This window comes from Aptenodytes forsteri, unplaced genomic scaffold (genome assembly GCF_000699145.1).
Source record: "Aptenodytes forsteri isolate BGI_AS27 unplaced genomic scaffold, ASM69914v1 Scaffold243, whole genome shotgun sequence".
NCBI lineage: Eukaryota > Metazoa > Chordata > Aves > Sphenisciformes > Spheniscidae > Aptenodytes > Aptenodytes forsteri.
In genome coordinates, this window is record NW_008795314.1 from 2,946,880 (window position 1) to 2,972,383 (window position 25,504).

Consider the following 25,504-nt stretch of genomic DNA (forward strand, 5'->3'; position numbering starts at 1 on the left):
TTTTTTTTTAATTAAACAGCTTTTGTGGTGGTAACAGTCTCAGTTTCAAGTTCTTTGTCATGTTCCTATTCTGCTGCAATTCAGTAATAACTGGTAGAGGTCTGAGTTTAGTTTTCTTTTAAGCAGCATTTAGCCTTTTCTGATATCATAGTTCACAAAACTATTATATGACAGATACTCTTAAGTACCAGGCATAAAATCATATCATTCTAGCAACATTTCAACTCATAACAATCAAATAGTGATATGCTGTCATTTTTAGAAGTTGTAAACCATAAAAATGAAATACAGCTTTTACACTCAAGATTTTATACCTTTTCCAATACTTTACTTTTCTAAATAAAAAACCAGAACCCATTTATCATTTTTCATTTGCTGGCTGTATCAAATTGTTTGAGAGCAATATACGTTACTTGTGCCACCTTTCCTAGTGCAGAGTGAGGTTTCCTTCGGGCACATTTGCATAGCTGAATTTTATTTTTTGTGATGAGGTATAACTTCCTCTTGGTAAAAAAGGTTCTTACTACATCCTCCAAAATTTTATGTTCATGTGGATTATCAACTCATTGGAAATTTTTTTTTTTTTTAACTATATTTGCACTTTCAGTTCTGCTTTTTTTTTTTATATCCTCCTAGGTTACTCTTCTATAACAAAATCTCTCCCAGCAACTGACAGCCTTAGTTCATAGTGGCTATTTCCTTATCATATCTTGCAATCTGATTCAATTATGTCTGAAAAATTTGATGGGCTTTTTCTGTATTCAAGTTCAGGTCTTCCAGTTGTATTTTCCCTCATGTTTAAGTCTCTTTCCTGCATTAAGGTTTATTTAAATTAGAATTTCTGCACTTTCAAAAATTACGCATCTGAAGAACAACAAACTTGTTGACAAATGGATCATATGTTACTCCCTCCTCCTAAATGTCTTCTATGAGAAAATTAAAGAAAAATAAAATCGAAAGCCAGAAACAGAGGAAAGACTTTGCAGGGCATCATAGTGGGAAAGAACAGAGTGAGACCACTACAGGCCTCTCAGGATACTGTGACAACTGCTCTCACCAAACATCTGAAGAAGAACAAACTTGTTGACAAATGGATCATATGTTACTCCCTCCTCTTAAATGTCTTCTATGAGAAAATTAAAGAAAAATAAAATCGAAAGCCAGAAACAGAGGAAAGACTTTGCAGGGCATCATAGTGGGAAAGAACAGAGTGAGACCACTACAGGCCTCTCAGGATACTGTGACAACTGCTCTCACCAAAAAAATCTGCTTCAATAAAATGCCTAGAAATGACACATTTTAAACTAAACTTCAAAGAGCCAGACACAACATGCACAGTACAAACTGGAATTCACCCATAATTCCCCACTGTGAAGAAGTAGAAAAATATAAGCATCATCTCATTTTGCCATTATTGCTTAAAGATAGTAGACATGACAGAAAAGCCCAGTGACAAAAAGTAAAAGCACATTTGCCTGTGGTTACCTCATCTTCTTGCACACTGCCTCTCACTTAATTCTTCTGGAAATACACATTGTGTTGTTTTATGAACATCATTTTCATTTCCTTTTCAGGGAGTTGTCTATCAACAGTCATTATTATAATGCCCTAACTATGTCAACTCCACATAAAAGTTCCAGCCTTCTATCCAAACATCCCTCAGCCTCTTTCTCAAAGGCTTATAAGGAAACAGAAGGAAACACAATATAAAAGCACTGGAGCATGTCTATACACCTCCACCATCAAAATAGAAAAATCACTGACCCAGAAATACCCTGAACTGTGTACGGTTCTCTAAAGACCACAAGCAACCAACAGAATGTATCTTGGCTCTATACAAATCATAATAATATTTTTCTTTTTTTCCTCCTTTTTTTTCCCCTTTAAACAAGTGTAATTGTAACCTCTCATGGTATGTGATGATGTCTGTGGTAAGAAGGCTACAAGTAAAATCAGGGTGCCCCAGAGCCTGTGGAAATACAGACAATGACTTAAATGAAACTAGAACTCTAACCTGCAAGAAAAAAGGATTGGCTTAAACACGTTTCTTGATGAAAAACCTAAAACCTCTGTTAAGTGTGGCATCCAACAGAGTGAAATGGAACAGGTCTTTTTCTCCAAAACATGGCATGGTGCATTTTCATAGCAGGTGGGAAGGAAAAGTAGAATGGAATTCTGTCGCAGCAGTAGGTGATGGGACTACTTGGCTTTTCTAGCAAAATTAGGTTGGGGTTTGGTTTTTTTTATGTTCTCTGCTATATGTTGAATTTGTTGGACTCACTTATGAAGCACATGCTTGTTTGCAGCACAACCTCAAGAACTCTTTGTTTTTCTCCATCTACTTAGACAATACTAGATTTTTTGGTAGGTTTTTAAGACCTCATAAGTCAAAAAGTGACGCTTTGATTATTTTATAACGTAACAACAAGGAAATAAGCACTTTTAGCTGCTGTCATATCACGACCACCTTAAATTGTAGAATGTCTTCTCTAAAATTCTCTCAAACAACTGACAGAATTGTTACATCTGTGTAGCATTATGTATTTTCTTTGATTTTGATGTACAAAAAGAACTGCTTTATACCCAATCCTGTAGTGGATCTAAAAGATGCAAAAAAGCAAACATGTCTCTCTTTAAATGCTTACCTTAAAAGATGTTACCACCTGTTTAAATTAAAAATAAATTAAGCAATAAGATAGCACTTCCTAAAATGTCTAACATATGAACTAAAGTCATATTGCTACAACTGCCCTGTCAGCAAAGAAAATGTCAAATAAAACCTAAATCTACTGAGTTCTAATCTGCATAATAATCTTACGTGTCTTGTGTAAATATACTAGCTACTAAAATGCATGCTTTAAAATGCAAACAAAAACCCCCCAGTTCTTCCATGATATTAGTCGACTGATTCTGCAATAAGGACAGAGACAACATGAATTTGTAACTTAAAGGAAGAAAAGCCTAAAAAGTAGGAAAAACACTGAATAACCTATCTTAATATGTTTGCATTCATAAAAAATGCCATCAAAACTCACAAAGCTTTGGTTCAGATTAAAAAAGAAAAAAATAAATAATCCTTTGTTCAACATCAATAATAACTTAATAGCAATGTTGCGTATACAGAATTCCAAGCTGCTTTCATATACAAACTGCCATAGTGACAGTAAGTCATCGAGTCTTTCATACACCAGTCCCTTTGATCCAAACATGCAAGAAGCTCACGCCCAAACACACTCACTGAATCTTCATGCTTCAATTCACAAAGGACAGAACAGCAGTTTTAGTGTCAGACTTGTTAAGCAAGAGCAGTAAGATAACCCAGAAACAGTCACACAGTTTGTTATTTCATTCCAACAATAATTCCCATTTTTGATCAATGATTTTTTTTTACCATTACAACCATTTTCTGAGTGCTAATATAGCTCTTTTGATGGTTCACCAAATTCACGCTAAACCATGAAAAACAAACCCCCCAAGAGATTTGAAAAGATTTGGCAATTTCAGTTTCCAAGGTAGACAAACCAGTATTGTTAATTTTGCCTTCTCCTCTTGGTCTTTTGCATACAAATTACCTTTCTTGAACTCCCTTCTCTCATTTCAGATTCTTTCCTCCCATATCTCTCAAGACAACTTTCAAAACTACAGTCCTCAGTAAGCTTCCCAATCCTTTCCTTTCTACCGATTCTCTGGGAAAAAAAAAACCAAAACAACCCCACATGCACAACATTTCTTATCCCGTTCCTGGCACCTAGCAGTCTTGCTGTCCAGTGGACATAGCAAACCATTCTATTAAATTGTGATATGCTCTGAGGGTTTCACAGCAAGCATCTAAGAATGCTCTGTGTGTCTGTGGAGAGCACTTGTGCGTTAGATTTGAAACAACACGCTGAGTTCAGCAAAAAGATTGCTGGACCTTGCAACTGCATAAAAAAGCTGACAGGGTTAGAGAGGGAAAGCCATTCATGTTTGATGAGAAAGGTAGAAGTATTTAGGTTTAAAACTATTCTTTTCTGATTGAAAACAATCGAAGGCTAAGGAAAAAGAGGCATTTTGTTGTCTAACTGTATTCCAAATTATGCCTTTATTGATGGAGCAGAGAATTCTGGCAGGGAGGGTGCCTGATGCAGAGGAAAAGTGGATGAACCCAGGGCACACAAAGAAATCATCTGCTAGAGGAGGAAAAACAACAGACAAAATGGACTGCAAATGTTAAAGAGGCAGCAGCAGAGGCCTGCATGTCAAGAAAATGAAGGGGACTGAACAATAGCAGGATATCTGGGTATCAAAGGACTAAAAGTCCAATGGCATTACACATGCAAAAGCAGTGCATATTACTTAAGTTGTTTATATTGGTAGGTGTGAAGGTCAGCTACTTCTGGGCACTTAATGTCAAGTGACATTATCAAGGACAAAACATGATCCTACTTGAAAATTGACACTTTGCTTTTACTGACTTCTAATGAGATATAATCGGAAGGGCTTTAAGAGGGACTGGCAGCCAAAAAAAATATTTATTAATCTAAGGATAACTAGCTAAACAAATGCAATTAGGAGTGGAGAGAAAGGGTTAAACCAGTCAGTTTTGTGCTAAAACAAACAAACAAACAAAATCTTTCTTCAGTTTAGGCTTAAAGGTTCTCACTTCTTCCAAAGCAGAATATAGATGATTCACAGCTGTTTGGCATCTGTTGCACTTCTACCTAGTGAACGCATTCTCTTTGTCATTAGATATCTCCAAACACATGAACTGGAGTACTCGCATCCAGTTCACTGGAGTATGAGCATCCTGTATGTTACTGAATGTTCCTTATACATTTCTGATGGTGGAAATCAAGAACTAGAGACCTACAGGCATGGTAATATGAAAGCAGTATCTGCTTACCTATGCATAAGAAAATACATTTTCCCTTAGCACGGCTATTTAATTTGTGAAAGAATCTAAAAGCATCACCCTTCAATTCAAAGTAAGATTTTTATTACGTACATTCTTAGCAAGTAAAAAAAGGTCATGCAGTTACAAAGGCCGAAAAGTGTCAGTTCTTCTGATTTATGATTAGAGAAGTCTCATGTTTACTGTATGATTCAGAAAATGTAGTTGTTACTTAGCTGCAGTATTTTGCAAATGCAAGATGAGCCAAACTTTTGGTTATTTTGTTTTGAAATGCAGAAGCTTTTGACCATATGAAACCAATTTTACATATGCCACTGATTCAAAATTTTAAAAAAAGTTTATGTATTACTTTTGGCATCAAATTATTATATAGTATCACATGGATGAAATATCTCAGTTGAAACAGCTGTGCAAAGTACTCAAATTGGCTTGCTTTCTTCCTCTTTGATAAACCTCTAGCCTGCTTGGAAATTCCTATTTTTTCCAGACCTCAGTTTGGTAGGCTTACTTGGCAATCTGTCATCTTTTGCAGGCACATACTCTCTTATTTTCTAGCAGCTGTGGACATACAAATTTCCATAAAAATCTACGCATATCCACTTAAAAGATCAGATTCAGAAGCTTCAAACTGCTAAAGCAGGAAAGAATAACAGCAAAGCACAAGTAGCAGTTCTTGAGATAAATTACAAACATAAGATATAAAAGTGACATCTACCTATTTTCTCTTCTAAAAGTAAAAAAAAAAAAAAAAGCACCAAGTTTTCACAATAATACAAGCACATCTATAAAGAGTGTATTTGAAATTAATACGTGCTAGCCGTGTAACAGTGCCCAAAAACATTAAGAACAAATGTTTTTCCTAAATGCAATATTTTAAAATGAATGAACAGCAACAAATGTAAAGTTCTGGCCAAAAGATACGCAAACTTAAAACAGTTGATGTGTATGTAAAAACACTGTAAGATGGCACATGATTTGCAAACACAGGCTATATCTAGATGCATATACAATCCAGAGCTCCCATTATTAATAAATTCCTGACAATTAGAAGCCCTGAAATAACAGCAAACATTTAACACCATTTAATGCCAGTAGAAGTACACATTTGCCCAACGTAGCATGTTAAGACAATTCCGCAGCCTGTTCATGATTATGGCTAAGGCCACAACATCCTTGCTTTTAGCAGAAGTGGAAGAATTTTTTCAAGTATTGTTAGAATGATTCCCCCATCCTCCCTCCCCCCACAAAGCTCTGCACTAAGATTAATGAAGTAGTTCATGCCTTTCAGAGCTACAGGAAGCTGAAATAATGACTAAATATTCTTCAGTTATGTTTTCAGACTTGTCTGTACAACTCTCTTGAAACTCAGATTCTGATAAAATTACGTTGCTGTGTCTCTCAAGGAACTACCTACCTGTAGCACAGTTTTGTTAATATTCTGGATTTTCTCAGATGATGATTATTATAGTTTATTGGAGGACCAGTGGAATAATTCCTTGGTAAAGTATCTCAAATTCAGACAGGCGTGATGAAAATACATTTTAGAACACAATTATGGAAACTGTTCCTGAATAAGGGTCTGTTTTTGCAAAAGGTAGATAAGCTACTTTTCTTTGCCAGTTGCTCACACATAATTATGCCTAGTCAGTGAAGCAGATGTTGAGTTTTCACATACACAATGTGCAAACAACATCTTTTTGCTTTAAGAGGTTTGACAGAAGTTATAAAAGCCAAAACCTGTTATTTTTATTATCATTATAAACAGACAGTAAAAATATTACTAAGAAACATTTTTGGTTTGCTGCCGTCGGTGGCAGGTAACATTTCTACAATCACCAAAGTTACCAGGAAAAAATTAACCAAATATATCAAACAAATACCGAATGGAAATTCAACCAACCTTCAGAATATGTGAAGCAGTAGCAGAAATAGGTAATAGTTTTAGAAAGAAGTTTATTTCCTTGTAAAATTTATTATTTGTGTTTATAGAGCTCTCTGGTAAAAGGTCAAAACTGGGAAAAGATTGCATCTCACGCTATTCATCAGAAGTCCTACAAACAACAATAAAAAGTCCCAGTGTCACAAAGATGGAACATCAGGCTGCCTTCCTGCAAAATAAGATTTCTATTTAGCTTGTAATTTTACTTGTAACTTTGGGAAGCTTCTGACTTGACTAACAAATATATGAGTCAATATTAAAAACACCAACAATGCCCCCCCCAACTAAACAATATTAGCCCCCCCCCCCACACTCCAAAACACAAATTCTCTTTCTCTTCCTACAAACTTTAAACCTAATCATGTAAATCAATAACCAGCAATCCTAGCACCTTAACAGTCCTTTTGTTGAAGTTCTCACCATTGCATACAAGCACATTTATTTTCAGAATCTTTATTTTAAGACTTCTGGGCTGGCACAAATGAAGCTAAGTAACTATTAAGCATTTGCCTTCATTCAGGATTTTTAATGCTTGTAAATGCACCATCTATATTGCAAAATATATGTACCACCACTGTCACTTAATTTACCAACTGTAACAGATTCTGAGATGTCGGGAAAAAAATATGGCGTTTAGTTTACTATTCTGAGATTCCACATCACAATTATGTAATTCAAAGAAAGCTGACCCCATCTAAATGGGGACACTCAAACATACGTGTTAAATGCAAGTCAAAAAAATTCTATCAATTAAAAAAACCTCAGTTGCCTGGATTAAAAAGCCTTGGTCCCCACTTTTAAGCTCTCCAATGGTTTGCTTCCTGATCTCAGCAGAAAAACTAAAACCAATCCCCTCCAACTTCCCCCTGTTAACATCCCCACCCCCCCATGTTACTACTGCCCATCGATATAATATTCTATATGGCACAGCTTAGAAATTAATCTAGAGAAAGTAGATGATATTGTGTTCTCATAATTCATGCTATATTAAAAAAAAAGTAACAGCTACCATTTTCAACACGTTTGTAGCTAAATAGTGCCTTAATTTCCATATTTACCAAGCATTTACCCTTCTTAGAACCAGGTATTACATTACACAATTTGGCCTAACATTTGGCTATCTATACATTATCAGCATGAAACAATGGACAGTTTTCAGTTAATTTGCAGGTAGATACCTCAGCATGACACATTCTAAATATGTGGTCTGGCACAGATATCTCTATATTTATATAGTAGAGTTACAGGAAACTGTCATTACTAATACATAATTGTCCTGCCTTTACAGGGCTAAGAATGTTACTCCCCTAACTAGTGCCGATCGGCGAGGCTCTCCTTCACTGGTATGTGACCCAGCTGCAGCCATGTGGCTGTACAGCACTTCCATTCACGCAGCAGATGCATTGGCCTCTTTCATACTAAAAATTCAAATGTATTAGCATTGCTTATGTTTTATTCCTAACAAATTAGCACAAGCCCTGCCACAGCAACAGCAGTTTGCCATTAAGACGCAAGCTATGTTACCATTGTCACTAAAGAGAAAGTTGCATTGTGTTCTATGTCTAGCTGCTTGCACCCGGTATCCTACTATAAAAGGAGACTTTGAACTTTACCTATCCTTAATACAGAACTTGAAACTAAAGTATTAGAGAAAACATGCTTGCTACTGAGGCATGTAATTTCTTCCTTCCTCTTTATTCTAAAATTATTCACATTACCTACTTGATGAAAAAAAGCCCAAGCAACCTAAGATTTGAGTCACACACAGAACATGGTAGATTCTTATCACAGGGACTCTTTTCTCACTGAACAGTGAAATGCGTGCTGTCCTCAGTCAGACAGAAAATAATTTCTTGTTTCTGAATAACAAAACATGTATTTATTACAGATACTGTTTCAGCCATTTAAGAAATATTTTTATGCTTTGCTTTTGTCATTTTATCAATGTTCTATTTGTGTTCAGTACCATCCTCTATTGTACAAAACAGCAAGGTGACAGACCCAATCGTTAGAACTTGACATTAACGTGCTCACATTCCACGGCCACGGCTTTATTATAAAAGCTGTGAAAGAGTGAATTTAAAATATGGCAGAACACCAGAAAATTTTTTCCGTTTCCACAAAGTTTCTTCTCCTTCCACTAAGCTATATTTTTGTTCATTCTTCTCTTTCCATGGTCTCCAAAAGGGCAAGGGATGTTTCCTCCATCACTACCTACACCTGTTAAACTTGAAGATCAAAATTATTTATTTGCAGGAGAAAATTCTATTAATTTTCCCTCACTAATACATGGTTATTTATACACCTCTACCAACAAAGAGAAAAATGAGAATTCATTGGATACGGCATCAGCATCATCATTACTTCAACAACCCCATTCTGTTTGAGATAAAATGAGCTATAGTTAAATTTCTTTTAACTACTGGGAAATGCCTATTGATACTAGCATGCCAAGCAGCACTGTCAACAGAGGAGATGTCCCAGATCACCTGCAACAATGAGAATTTTAAAAAAACTGCTCTGAAGGCAAAAGGATAACAATTCATCATTTTTAATTTGCAGGAAATAGCTACCATTTAAGTTCCTGAATAAAAATACATTAAAATTGGGGGGGATTGTGCTTTAAATATGGTTCAAGCTAAAATAATTAAAATGTGAAATGACACACTGGCAATTAGTGCAGTAAATGAAAAGGTCAGCTGTTCTACATTTTCTAAAATGAGGAGGCAAACATCTAGCAAAGAAACACAAAATCTATAAAAAGTTTTTAACCCACAATTTTGTATCAATAGACACAGATCTTACAAAACAGAACACTGAGCCTTCTAGTACCATTATTCTTTCAGCTGAGAGGCAGAACCACGGCCGCACAAAAGTGACTTTGTACAATTTAACTGGGCTATAGCCCATAAAAACTGCTATCGCTGACGCCCAGCGTGCTGACAGGAAATAGTTGCTGCCTTGAGCCTTGATCTACCCACGTGAAATGGAGCTTGCTGGCTGACCACAGACCGGCCTCTGTTCTCTTTGTAATTGTCAACATCTGCTCCACAGATCTATGAATAATTTTATCACACACACACACACAAAAATCTCTCCTACCGTCTCTAAAAGTTGTTGGTTTTGTTTTTTTTCTTTTTAAACATGTGTAATCTGACACTGAGATTAAGAGAGAGCATGTTTTGCTCACAGGTTAAGATTTACATTCTTCTGAAAGATGCCATTAAAATGGAATTCAGGGTAGGTAGGAAAAGCTAATGTTGCTGACTGTTACCTTCTAAAATTAGGTGGCCGAATAAATGTTGGCAGTTGAGATAATACATCATTTTCAAATACTGTAGGTAAATGGAGCAACAGTCCACTGGTGCGGGCTCCGTAGTAGCTACTTCCATGAGAGGTAGCTGTGATTCCTCTGATCGCTTGATTTATGCCAAGTACAACAAACCTCAACTCAAACATCTTACTCCTGAAGAAGTGAGGATGCAGAGATACCAATGGATGCATTCAACGTGACTTGAGTTTCCATTAAAAGAAGAAACACATTTGAGGACAGAACAGCAGACTATCACTTGAAAACTCAACTTTCCTGCAGCCATCAGGAGTTCTAAGACTGTCAAGCATTTGAATGTAACAGTTTCTAATTTATTTTCATTTCACAATCACAGATTTATTTGTTTGTTTGTTTATTTTCATAGAAGTGTGTGAATATGAAAGATATGGATAAAGCTCTGGGGACGTGGCCACACTACAATTTTAGATTGTCACCATGCCTGGCTAAAAAGGAAGAGAAGTAAAGAAAAAGAGAGATGCATAGATGCATTGCCATTGGCCTGTCTGCAGTACTCATTAGTGATGCTACTGTTCATGATCAGTAAAATCAGAAGAGTGGAAACAGAAATAATTAAAGAACAAATCACAAGGGGAGTGAGTACTTGCCAGCAAAATTCTCAGACAGTTTTCCAGGTCTCAAACATAATGTGACAAGGCTTTCTTGACTGACTCCTGAGCATAGCATAGGTAAAAAAAGAAATCTGTTCTCCTTCAGGTTAAATACCCAGGAAATATATGGAAGGAAGAGAACAATAATAGGCATAAAGCTAAACATGGTCCATTTAGTGTCTTGCTGAAGCGTACACTGTATTCAGATCCACTGCAATGACTTACCTCTCTTTCTTGCTTCTATTATAATAAAGCTGAGAATTTCCCTGCAATTTCCCAGATGTAAATGCTGTGACAGTAAGATTGCTTCTTGCTAGCTTCAGTTCAGTATTACCTTTCTGGCCTGGCAGCGCTCTAAATGAAGCGTGTCAAAGTGTACGAGCACATTTAGTTTAGCACTGCTTAGCAGAGGTCTGTAGACTTGTAGAGTCTGGTTTCTCTCAGAAACATTAAAACCTGTTTAAATGCAATTGCCAACCTGATGACCAATTTACCTCCTTTCCCTGAGACTTTGGCTCAATAGATAGAGCATTTCATGGTACAGTACTGTTTTCTCCTGAATATGAAGATGTTTATTAATCTGCTACTTTTTTGCACTCATGGGTGGTTACATTCAAATTTCTTCATTAGAAACTACTAAGCAATTTGCTCCTTGCAAAATGAATGGGCAATTAAGTATGTGGTGAACTTGTGGCTCTTTTGTGAAGCATCAGGGAAAGACTACATTCTTTGGGGGAAGAGATGAAACTGAGAATGAAGTGGGAAAAGTGAAAGCTGCTGAATGCTGTCACAGCCATAACAACCAATTCCAAAAGTTTGCAGTGGAAAACAGCAAAAAGCTTTAAGACATACAAAAGAAAACACATAGTATGAGACCTGGCCATACAATCCCAAAGTTCCCCAAAACTACACAAACAGATGGATTTCAGACAAATAAAAGTCTAGCATGTATGTTCAAAGTAAATTTCAATTAAAGCGTATTAAAAAAGTCAGCATCACTATCATGTGATATTAAGCACAAACTTGGACCCTATTTTACTAGCTTTTAACAATGAACATGGACATGACTTTCGCTCTAGAGAATTCACAATTATGCTGCAAAGGTGCTTAAAAAGGACAGGGAACGACACATGGAGAAGAGAAAAAGAACATGAACATTAGATGAGGCAAAAATCAAAACAGAGGCACATCAGGTAAATCTAGTGCAGAAGGCTGTTTGTGCTAAGTGGCTGTGGAAGGAGCATTTGTATAACATGCTGCAGTCTGATTTAAAAACAAAAACAAAGCCCCAAAAAACAAAACAACCCCCCCCCAAAAAAAAAAAAAAAAAAAGGATGTGCATCTTAAGAGTCATTGCTTAGGTTCTGAACTCCTAGCCATCATATTATTTTCTCGTTATATACTTCTACAGTAGGAGATGACCTAGATATAGAGAGTACAAGGAAGATGAAAAAACATTAGGAATACATTACGTCAATTCAAAGCTCTTGCACTATAGCATCAATCCAACAGGCTACACAAGGCATAAATATTTTCATGTAAGAAACAGCTATGCTGCAGAGACTTAATGTAATCACAGCAGTGCAGCTCTAGTAGAGATGTGGCTATATTTGCATAAAAGTTGTAGGTAATTAAGATTTAACTATGAGCTATGCTGATACAAACCACTTTTATTCAAGTAAGCCCACATAAGGGCTTTTAGTAGTATATTCTAGCATCAAATCCCTAATCAGATAGATAAAACAATAAACTTTCTACAAGCTTACAAGCTTAACAAACTGAATTATAGGCAGCACACTTATTTGTCTTTAGAGGCAGAACAAACCCTCCAAAGTGATAAAGATTAAAACAGTATTTTAGGTAAAATTTGAACCATTCTTGAAACAGCAAGGGCTTGTCTTAATTTGTCTTTACCACTTTACAAAATAATCATAATGCTGAGATTAATATGTTCATTACTATACTTATTTCATTCTGACATTATTAGGGTACATATATGCAAAGAATTAGCCAAAATAAATATAGTCCTCCTGGCATGCTAAGAAATTATATGCCTGAAAATAATAATTCCTTTTATTGTACAAATTTTCTGAACACCTATCTTTTATGTTGACAAGTATGCTTAATATCTACTCCAATAAATTCAACACGAAGTTCAAGAGCATAAATGAATGGAAAATCTTGGAAAATACTTCAAATTTGTCTAATAAAAAAAAAAATCTGTTAACATTTGCTTTTTCTGTTTCAGTAGCTCTGAAAAAAATCACTATAATTTACAGCAACCTCTATGCCATCATACTTTGTTTACCAGCAGCATCAGAATTTTCAATTTTGCTAAGGTATTATGTTTGTTAAATGAAGGGTATAAAACTGCTGGGTTTACATTTCTCATCTGCTGCCTTTTCCTGTGCTGCGGGAGCAGTCATTGCAAGTGATGCAAAAGGTTAAATCCACCCACATCATAGAAACCAACTCATCCAGAGAGGTGGCAAAGGACCAACAGTTACACTAGAAGCCAGACGCAAGACCATTTCCTTCCTTGTTATACACCCCATGCGTTGCAACCACTCAGATTTCCGTTTGGGCCAGGGCTTGACTATCCCTCTGCTAACCACAAAGCACATGCCTACTCCACCTCCTTTACATGTGATCATTCGAGTTCTCAAAATGTGAGCTGCATACACAAGCACTACTTCTCAAGGAACTAGATATTCTAATCATCCTTAAGGTCATGTAGTTGGAATAAATGAATAGAGAAATATCAATTCCTTATGAAAAAGGACATACTGTTCACAGCTACAGTTGATCCAAGCCAACGCTCTGAAAAGCTGGGGTTTTTTTTATTTGCATAACTTCAGCTCAAGAACTTCTAATCACAGTCCATTTTGCCAAGGCTGTACAAACAGAATAAAACTCCCATGTCCCAGTTTGTCACACTTGCACTAAAAAATAAAAATTGAATTAATCATTAAATCCAGATCCTTATACTCAAAAGCTGTTAGACTGGACCAGAATCTGTTTTCTTTACAACACAAAGGAAAAAAAAAGCCTCAAACATAACAGTGTAACATATATTGTTAATACTTATGAGAGGATATGGTGGATGTAAGTATTTTAAAATTCAGCTTCCTTAACTACTCAGAAAATCAGACAAGCAAGAACTACTGTAGAGACAAATGTCAAACATGGGTAAGAAAATCAGAGAAGCAAGAACTACTGTAGAGACAAATGTCAAACATGGCAGGGTGAGGTCAGTATAAAAAATATTAAGAAACAAAATCTTGACTGTGATAGATCAAACCGGCCTTTAGACCTACTATCCAATATGGGAAATGATGCTTTCATACTCACACACTCAGCCACTCCAATTACTATGGAAATTAATGAGCTCTCCTTAAAATCTGGCCCAGTACTTTTATCACTAAAAGGTGAGACCAAAAAAGGAAATTATTTTCCAGTAATAAATAGAATGCAATTAACTCGTGCTCATACACAGTTTTTAAACGGTAAAAAACTGTTCAGTGCCCAGTTGCAAGAGACAAAAAAATGCTTTTTCCTATATATAAGGCTATACTAGGGAGCTGCATTGCAGTAAAAATATGTTTGAAATCGATAATTTTTATTACACTAAAAGCCACAGTAAAAATATGTCCCTTCTTTGTGGAATCAGCACTTTGATTTTCAAATTCAAAGAAAGAAAATGACAGGAAGTTGAGGGTGTATCTGCTCTGTGCTCTCACATATGGAGGACCAACTGAAAAATAAACATCACTAAATTACTTGGAAACTTGTATCTGGAGTAGGCTTTTTGTTTTGAAAGAAAAAAAAAAGTTATAGCTACTTCAATATCTCACCTATCATTTTAAAACAAAACCTGGTTTTTGTCCCTCATCTATTAGACAAAAGTAAAGTTTCCTTAAGCTATAAAAGGCAATGAGATAGAAACCCAAAGCGAAGCTTAAAGGCTGTTTATTTGTAAGCTAGCGTATCAACAGGATAAATATGGAAGATCAAACAAGAATAAATGGAGCATTCAGAAACTGGAACTTATTAGTTGTTTCCATCCATGTCCCTAACTGCAGTCCTACATTAAAAACCGAGTCCTGATTTTATGCCTTAAGCTATAAAAGGCAATGAGATAGAAACCCAAAGCGAAGCTTAAAGGCTGTTTATTTGTAAGCTAGCGTATCAACAGGATAAATATGGAAGATCAAACAAGAATAAATGGAGCATTCAGAAACTGGAACTTATTAGTTGTTTCCATCCATGTCCCTAACTGCAGTCCTACATTAAAAACCGAGTCCTGATTTTATTTTAACTTCTTGCCCTATTTTTCAAAGTAATTTTCACAAGTATTGAGGAGACATAAATGTCAATAATAGTGTGGAAAACAAATTATGCATTTCTGAAAATTTAATCCTTGATAGTTTTCCTTTACACTTGGCATTACCTGTCCATCTCTTAACATCAAATGTCTTAAGAAAAATGTTTTTTAGGATGCAAACATGTTGCATTCCATATTGATATGATTAATTACTTAAAATACAAGAAAAGGTCATCAGCTGGAAGAAATCGTAGCTCAAATCAGAGATAAACTGTTTTCTACCTGGTTAATTTCAATGTCCATCAAAATCATATCATGCTTTTTTCTGCCACACAAGTATCCATCGTGCTGCAAGACTGTATTCATCAAGAACTTTTTGGAATAAAGCCAAACTTATTCTACTCCCAAGTTGCTTTTATACTATATTATAATGTTTCTGTTCCATTTAAATATTACTATGTATTATGAACCACATTCAAGCCTTGTTTAAGCATGCAAATTATCAAACAAAACATAAAAAGGAAAAATCCAGGTTATTTAACACTCTTTCCTGTATGGTATACCTTTAAACTCATGCAAAATTGCTAACACACAAAAATTGCTAACACAAAGCAAAATCTGTATAAGTTTCTAAACTACAACAAACCTGTTTCTAAATTCAAAAATATTTTACCCTGAGATGCCTTTACATAAAGCCTCACTAGGAAGTTCTAATTCTGCTTGGAGTTCACAGATGTGGGTAAGCCACTTCTCATTAAACTTTCTAGAATTCCAAGAACCCTTTGACATGCATTTTCAAACGTAAATATAAACATTGACTAGCTTGTGAAACTGTTTTATTTTACTCTGGAGGAGAAAAAGGATCAACCACAAAAGAAAGCAGCCAATTGGTTTTCTTCTTGTATGGTATACGCTTAATCCCATACAAACTAGTAGAATCTACTGTAATTAACCAGTTTGTGACTTCAGTTCTTTCGCTCAGTAGAAAAACATCAGGACTTCACTATTAATGACACATTTTTAGATCACATGCGTGAAGGAAGAGGAAACCGTGACAAAAAAAGCCCAGGAAAGTGTTGAGTATCTTTTTATTGAAAGACAACAAATACAAGCGAGCCATTAATAGTGGCAAAGATACAAGGGGGGTGGGGGGGATATCAATCAGCCTTTTCATGTTTTATTCATTTTTAAGTAAGAAAGTCTTACCCTCTTGTCCAGTTTTTGCCTTTACTAATATAACCAGACAACAGGCATTGCATATATCCACTTTCAGATTGCCACCTCAATTATTATTTCAGTTCCGACACACTGACAAACAACCCTAGCACTTATAAAGCTGGAATTTTCTGGTCTGCAAGCAGACAAAACAGATGCTCTAAGCCAGAGATACTCAATCTGTGGCCCACCCGGAAAATCCATCCTACCTGCAATCTACTCCTACCAGCTTTTTACCAGTAAGAAGTTGCCTATTGAGATATATGACGACAATGCAATATTGAGCGTATTGAATTTATGGAAAAGGTCCAGCCATGTTATTAGGTCCTTCTTGCCTTCAGAACAAGCTACATGCTCGACTCAGCCAAAATGCTGGATCTGTTTCCACACTGAGTATCTGTAGTAAATGCTTATTTGTAGCATGAACTTTCATCAAATATTAATTAAACTCTAATATAGGAAGAATTAATAAGTAGAGAAGCACAGCTTCTAAGCCTATTAGTTAAATAACAGGCATGTGTAACAGCACAGGAAAGTGTATGCTATGGAACTCTAAGATGTTAATTATTGTTCTTCTGTCAGGTGGTCCAGACAGGTTGTTGGGCAAGAGCTACAAATCACCTGTGAAAACTTCCAAATTTACCAAACACAAAGAGCTCTGAGATAATCTGCAAAGCACAGTATGTATCAGGAAGCAATACAGACACATTACGGTGGACAACAAACATACAGAATCATGTTTTGTTCAGACCATTATTTTTCTAAATTAGGACAGTCCAGTCTTATCAACCATAGAGCCCACTCCTTTTTGCAAGAGTCTCCTCACACATCGCTGTAAGCTTGCCATCTGCTTTCTAAGTGAGCAACCATAGGAAAGCAGAGAAGTCTCTTGTCTTTGGGAAGGAAAAAATGGTAGGTCAGATGGAATTATGCTTCAGGCTGAATATAATACTTCACAGGCTGCGAGACTAAACTAACCTAAAGTAGTGATTTAACCGACATGGATATGAACTCAGCTGTATTACTTACAGTCAACAACAATCCTTAAAAAATAATTGTATAAATATTTGTGTAATTAATCCAACCTTAAAACCATTCAGACATTTTTACTTATACAGCACAGTAAAATTTCCAGTGTACAAGAAGGGCTACATGATCAAACTTCAATCACATTTCAAGCACAATTCAGACTCGGATATCCTGTAAGATTAATCTACATTTTTTCACTTACTCCAACATCAAAACAGTCAGTTCTCTTAAATTTGTTTGCTCGTTACCTTCCTGTACCTGTCACTGTGCTCTGCACTTACTGAACAACTCTCTCTTTTTTTTTTTTTTTTTTAAACTTTTGGCCAGAAAGATAGCAAGTCTACCAGAACACATATACATGTATTTTAAGGCTTATATTAATATACCTATAAAAGCGTGTTTTAATCACTCATCATTTCTATGGAAGATAACCTTAAACAAGCAAATATTAATCTTTTAAAAAGTAGTTTTCTCATTATTATGCTCTCTTTGTACTCTCTTACTCCCCCACACTCTCTGGGGTATATATTCTGAAATTTCACGCATACCATAAAGTATCTTTGGAATGTTACAGTATAATTGTTTAGAGAAACATTTAATGGATGAGTAAGCATCAAGAGGCCATGGCTAAGGGAAAAGAAAAGTTAAAATGCTAGAAGCATTTTGTATTGAATGATCTTCTCAGCGTGAGGACAGGGGATGGACATTTGATCCAAAAATCTGGTATTGACTCAAGTGATATAAAACCAGCAGCCAGCACCGAGGCATATGAAGCCATCCAACCACCTAACAAAACATCTGCTACCACCCACCTCTTTCAAACTGGACTTCAGTCACTGTCTAGTAAAGCAATAAAATGCTATAGGATATTTTTTGCTTAATAACATGAATATTATGATAGGGGATTACATGATCTTGACAATAGGCTATTTTTTTTTAATTGGTTGCTTGGTTTCCCAATTTACAGCACAAATAATTTGCATGTGCATGATACAGAAATGCAACAGAAGTAACTGGAAAAAAAGCTGGGCACTGAGTATAGAGACAGCTAAAAAAAGCTGAACATTCTTTCACTACAGGAAACTGCTGGAGACAATATGCTGTAAATTAAAGCCAATTTTCCTGAATTCCCTGAAGGACTGCTCCTCCCAGAGATTCTACAAACCCACTAGCAAAGGTCCATCTTTATAGTTTTCTTGGGGCTTATTTACTGAAGAGAGTTTAAAAAAAAGCACATCCAAAATAAAATGTGTCGTGTATCGGGGGCAGGGGAGTGGGACAAATCAGGCCTAACCTTACATAATTGATTCATATCCTGATTATTAGAGAACAGCTGAGACGGTTTTTACTCCCAATTCCTCCCCCTCCCCATACTTTTTTAAGTCAAGGAAAAGCAAAATAATTACCTCCCTACCTGAATTTCTGATTAGAAGAATGGATACTGAGACAGGAGAGGTGCCATATGCTGACATGCACTGCTCTAGAAATCAAGCAGTTCTTTTAGCACCAGAGTTAGAAAAGCCAAGCTTCCTACAGACTTGTGTCACAGCTGAAGCTTGTCTTATGATTGGGCACCTAACATCTCTGTCCAAGTGGATTCTGTGGTGCTCAACAACATATGAATTGCAGCTGGTACAGTCTATCCTAGCCTCATACTTCCACAGAATTTTCAGAAACCTAGCATTTTTGAGGAACTTCTATTTCTGCATTTAATTTGGTAGACAACAGGTAACAAGTTAAAAAAAAATCATTAGGAACATATAAATAGTGTGATTCTATAAAACTCCTCTTGTTAATATACTCATGGACAAGTAACACAAGCTCTGCTATGCAGCCTTCTAGTTCCAAACCCAAAACATTTTCCAAAATTCCTCATCTATTTGTAAAATGTGTGAATCTAAATCATATGTAAAAATAATGGATTGCACATGCTGCTTGATTAAGGCTTTAAGAGATATTTGTAGGCACATAAGATTGCAAGGGACTTCCCAGGTCACTGCATTTGCATCCTACTATCAGAAACACTATATTAAATAATCTCTTCCAGATGACATATATCCCCATCTTAAAATGAGTTTCCTTTTTGCATACTCCCCCCTTAAATAATCTCAGAATTAGGATATTTCTTTTAATTTCCAGCTTAATTCATTAAAGACCCCATCCAGTGGCCACTTAGATGAAACACTTCAGATCGTGTAGGAGAATTTTTTACATCCTCAAGTTTTTCTTTCTCTTCACTTCAACAACACAGTGATCCAGATGTTGCTGTCAGGTAAATTCACTGTTTTGAATCCATAATTTTTTTCTAATGCCATACTCAAAGGCAAATCCAAATATTCCATGGGTAACTTTTTCTGTAACTACTTTCACTTGGTGAATTATAGGGAACCATAATACCACTGCTGATTTTAAAACAAGGTCTACAGATTACTTCTTGTGTTACAATGACCATACCAGAGCCTGTAAGTATGTCTTTGGGGGGTTAGGGTAACAGGGAACACAACACAGTTTACAATGAAGTCTAACAAACAAGGGTATGTTAATCTTTTCAGCCACTTAAATCCAGGAAAATCAAAAGCAAATGTCTTCCTACCATAGCATCACAAAAACCAGCCCCAAATACTTGCATCTTAATGCCTGCTGGGACGTTTTCTGCTAACCATCTATTAGATTTCTTATAATACTCAGTACACACATTCCCCCACAAGCTGGATTGATTTCTTCCACAGTTTAACTTGTTTTTGCCAAAGTCTCTTTTAGTTCAGCATTGGCTGCCTGCCTAACGAAACAACCTTTCTTTATGCCAAAACTGTCATCTTCAGTTGCACAAGACGCATCTTACTTACAAACATGTATAATGAGCCCAATGTTTAATGCTTGAAGAACTGCTATTTCAAAATGATCTCCAGCAAAACTTAAGCAGATACAGAAGCAGTCACTACCTAACCTTAGGGGGTTGGAAATCATTCTCAAGAAAGATTTTTTTTCCTTTTGTATTTAAATACACCTTTTAAAAAGAAAACCCTAAACTAATTATTAGGACATGAAAGCATATGCATTTAACCACAGAGAGCGGTGAGAAATGTAAGACTCACTCCGAACCTGAAGCTGAAAGCTTCATTCTCACTCAGTGTGAAGTCATCATTACATAATGATCACATGCACCATAAACTTGTCTCTTACTGAAAAGACTAGCCTTTAAATATAAGAATCTGATAAACTCAGTAAGTTATCAAGTATTGCTAACAACTGAAAAAATCCATCTAAATAAACCTCGTGGTCTATTCTTCTACTGTAATTTCAAGCATAGCTGAAACAAGACTACCTGTGTAAGAAGTTGCTCTTCAGTCAGATTATTGATCCAACGAGTATACCGTTCAGTAGACTCCAGTGGCTCTCTTCTGACTTGGCAACCAATAATCTAAAGCAAAATGAGATAAATCACATAGTGTAAGCTGCTGTACACCCACATGGCAGCAAAATTATAAAATAAGCATTCAAAACATGGGAACTCCAAGAATTAAGATTATCTATACAGTCCTTATATTATGACGTCATATGGTGTGGAATATCCCTTGGGTCAGTTGGGGTCAGCTGTCCCAGCTGTGTCCCTTCCCAAGTTCTTGTGCCCCCCCAGCCTGCTCGCTGGTGGGGTAGAGTGAGAAGCAGAAAAGGCCTTGACTGTGTGTAAGCACTGCTCAGCAGTAACAAAAACATCCCTGTGTTATCAACACTGTTTCCAGCACAAATCCAAAACACAGCCCCATACTAGCTACTATAAAAAAACCTAACTCTGTCCCAGCCAAAACCAGCACAACATAGAAGGGGGCTAATAATATAGTATAATATAATATGTCACAGTTGCTCTGCTCAAATGTTAAATAGTTACAGACTTTCAAAGGTCTCTAGAAAACTAACATTGAGAAGTGTCTTTCCAAAAGCTTCAGTCTTGGGAATATTTGAACCATATTGGTTGAAATTTTCAAAGGAAAGTCATCCAAAGGCAGACATCTAGAATGCAAAATTTCAACCAAAGTAGTTGAAGTTTGGCAAATGAAAATTAGAACTTGGATAGCACCAGACAATCGTACCAACAGTACCATCACCTATAATGCCAGACGTTACTTATAATTCATATAAAATAAGGAAAAAAAAAAAAATCTGTATTCTGATTTGTCTCATTCATGGTAGAACAATGTAGACACCCCATTTTGATTTGTTCACTGAAGTACTATGTACCTATTCGAGCAACATTTTCTTCTCTAATACTGTTCTGTAGCTGTACAGGTTAAATATGAATTATAATATTCTGAACACCTATTGGCATAATAAATAGCTTCCAATATGCATCAAAAACAGAATATTAGAGGGATTTCATATTATCTGTAACTGCATAGACACATATTAATGCAATTTCATACAAACACTAAACCGTTTACTCTACAAACCTCTAGTTAGAAAAGGAAGAAGCCAAGGAGAACCCCAGGAGTGTGACTACACAGGGCTCTGCTCTTCACTACTCCCAATGGTCTGCAGTCCACCCTAAACCTTCAGGGTACTACAGGACTTAATTATATATGCAAAGTAAGCTGATACTGTTTTATAGCAACTCCTGCACTCCTGTCATACTTTAACTGCCTATTTCTCTTCCAGATTTTGATGGGTACTTCCTGTTGAGGATGTGTTCATTCATTGAGAATTAACACCAAAGCGTAGGTATTAGCATTTCTGAACAGCGATTTCTGATAACCAAGTTCTGTTCAAGAACAGTGTGGAAAACTTACTTGGTTTATTTTCTACCCTAAGCATTCATAAGGAATGTAAGTGTATACACTGAGCACAGTAAGTTTAAATCTTTCAGGTTATCTCTATTTACAGAGCTTTAAACCCCACACAGATGTAAGTAGTCAGGCTAGAATTCTGCACATGCAGTTATGAATACTTTTGATGTGGAAACAAAAACACCACAAAGAGATCTTGCTGGGGGACTGCTGGCAATGAAACACCACGATTTAGAGTATGATTAAATACAATCAAAACAACAAACATGAAAAAAAAAAAAAATCAAGATTTGTTTTGAGCTTATCCCATAAGAATAAAACAGAATGTCTCTGTACTATGACAACTCAATGACAACTACTAATTACTATGGACAACTTCAATCCTTATCCTAACTTTCTCCTGAATTACAGCTAAGTAATACTAAGAAATTTTCAGAAGGTTAACCCAAAATTCTTTTAAATTGAATATCAATTAGAAGAGTCCACAGATGCGTTTTTAAAGGGGGCACTCCACAGATACAAAAACTTCACAGAAGTTGCATCAGATTTTCATATATTCTGTTCTGTTAGGATGATTTTTATTTAAGAACAGAATTATTTACAGAATTCTTGCTAGTATTCATTAACCAAGACAGACTGTCTTCTCTTGCATATCCCTAGGATTTTATAACTTACAAAGACACTTTACAAAACTACGCATGAAAGTCAGAATGGAAAAATTACAAAGCACTTTGTTCTCAAACGGTATTCTATAACAATACAATATGGAAACTTAGTTTCTTTATTCAAATAGTCACAGCCTAAGCTGAACAAATACAGAATCACAAACAGCTTTCATGAGGTAAAAGGATAAAAAGGAGAATCTCAAATTTGTTTTTCTGAAAACATGGTTTTCAATTAGAGTCAAGTAGTAAGTGCAGTCATCTCTTTCTATGCAATTTGAAATTTAAATGAGAAGCGGAGGACAGAGTTTCGTATTTTATATTAATTTTTGACCAGTCTGATCATTTTCATAAATGCTGTTGATAGTTTAAGCAATCTAAACAAAATGTTGAATCCGGGTGCTCAGCTAAAAAGGACTGTAATACCCTAAAGTCCAAAGAGCAATTGGTTCAAATCTCAACTCCTTATGCTTCCAGAGAAAACTGAATGCATTTGATCAATTATCTGTACATACACTCAAGGAGAGGTGAAGGCAGACAGAATAACTGTTATTAAATTGGATCCTGACGGCTCTGTTCTGTATCATACATCACTTTTTGTAATTTCTAGAGTTTGACTTAGATTCTTAGCCAAAATTTCCTCCTCTTTCCATATAGATAATTCCATTGCATGCTCCAATTTACCTCTCTGAATTTTGGCTTGCAACAATGATTCTGTACTTACTGTATGTAGGCCTTAAAATACTTTGAGCCTTTTGGAATTGAAAACACCATAATTGGGAAAAAAATACTTACCAAATAAACAAGTTATTTAGGAATTACTGTTATTGCAGTGAAGTAACAGCAGAAAAAACAATGGGTTATATTGAATTTCACCATAATTTGGGGCAGAATCCTTGGAAGTGCAACTTTCCAAACTCCTTCATCAACTGACATGCCTAACAGCAAGACAAGAGTGAGAGGATAACCATCTAGAGCCTTATATACAAACACACTAATCAAATAAAAAACTAGGGTTTAAAAGACATATATTCTTTTGTACACAGCAATTTTGTTTTCTACAGCAAAGCTCAACCTAATGTTTAGAAGAACAGTAAAACCAGTATAAGACATTAATCTAGAAAAATATATAAAGAAATACAGCAGAAAGTAATAGGATTGGCCTCTGACTTTTAAGAGTCAGATGTAGAGTAACTTGATGTTTCAAGAATTAAATTACATTTTTTACCTAGTTCAATGAAAATTTAGAATAATCATTAGGGGAACTCTTCTATTGTTGTGACTCAAAGTCCCTTTAGCAGCACACTAAACACCTAAAGGTTCATGGCACTGAGTCTAAATGTAGTTTTACTAGGATTGATGGCAAAGGGTTTGAACAACAAGCTATCTCCAGAGCAATGGATTTCACTTCCATGACTAAACAGTACACAGCTGATGACTCTTGCTCCTTGAATTTTCAAAATAAGAGTCCAAAAACCTCCATTCTTTAATCACTAACAAAGCTAGAAGCAAGTGTTATGATGACCTATTCTAATATTAATGAACACTAAAAGGAAGAACAGTAAAGCCAATGCTGAGAATTAGTGTGAGAAAGAAAAGCTGCTTGCTGGAAAAAAGAGACGACAATTCAAAACGTAACTTAGAAAAACAAAATTTTCTGAGACTCCACATGCTTACTAATGTCCTCATTTCTCTAAATGATATTTAGTATGTAATACCTTCTCCCCTGTACCTTTGTTTGTTCTTACTCTTTTGTTGTTTGAGCTCTAGAAGGCAGGCATTATTGATGAATGAAATGGCTCCAATGAGGTTAATATAAAGATGAGGTTAAGATTTCACTCTAATTCCTCCTTCCTTACACACTGAATAGGATCATTAACTAGACAATAAAATATCATAACACATACTTAGCAATCCTATGCTTGTTTCATATATGGAATGAGAGGAAAGAGGGATTAATATACTTAAAACTTTACTAAAATGTCCTCCATAGTAGTGGCTTTAAGTTTGCTTTTTCTTAAATTACCTAAACGTGCTATCTACACACACAACAGAAGTATTTATTTCCAGACAGCTTTCTAATTATTCCTAAAATCTATTTGCTCACAAGCAAATTGAATTGCTGTCTTCACTCCTCCTCCTCATCCAAAAAAACAAACCGACAACAACCACCTGACAATTCCTTTCTTTAAAAGCAAAGGAACAAAAAAGCTACAGTTGGTGTTCTCAGTGGCCTTTCGTAAGATTTCCATGGATGTACCAAACCCATCAGCAGGGCACATAAAAGCAAGGATTTCCCTCCTGCAGAAGATGGTATTGTAAAACATCACTTAACCACGTTCTTTAATTATAATGATATCACAGCAAAATACACTTAACAATATAAATGCATGTTATTGAGAACAGCTGCATTTTGATCTTGCAACACAGCAGGAAAATAACTACAAATGCATAACAAAGTTAGCATTTTGTAAGAAGTGAAATGTTCACACTTCCCTCTACCCTAACATAACAGTGAAATGTTTTGCACAGCACACAGACTTCCTGCTTTCTTTTCATTTTCAGAACCAGTACCACTCAAGAATGCTTTTAGCATCATCTTGAGACATGTTTTCAAACAAATCTTAAAATTGTCGCTATGCAATCAAATTTATTTCTAGATCCTCAGCCAAAAAAATTCCACAACTTTCTGCTCTTTAGCTGTACCATTCCTCTCCCAGTGGG

General features: G+C 35.8%; 1 protein-coding gene across 1 annotated transcript in view; it reads right to left on the reverse strand.

The window, feature by feature from the left end:
• Positions 1-25,504, reverse strand: part of B3GNTL1 (UDP-GlcNAc:betaGal beta-1,3-N-acetylglucosaminyltransferase-like 1) — a 120,517-nt gene that overhangs the window by 76,932 nt on the left and 18,081 nt on the right. The window contains exon 3 of the mRNA XM_019472119.1: positions 20,663-20,758. Coding sequence (XP_019327664.1) covers positions 20,663-20,758 — 96 coding nt within the window. The remainder of the gene's footprint in view (positions 1-20,662; positions 20,759-25,504) is intronic.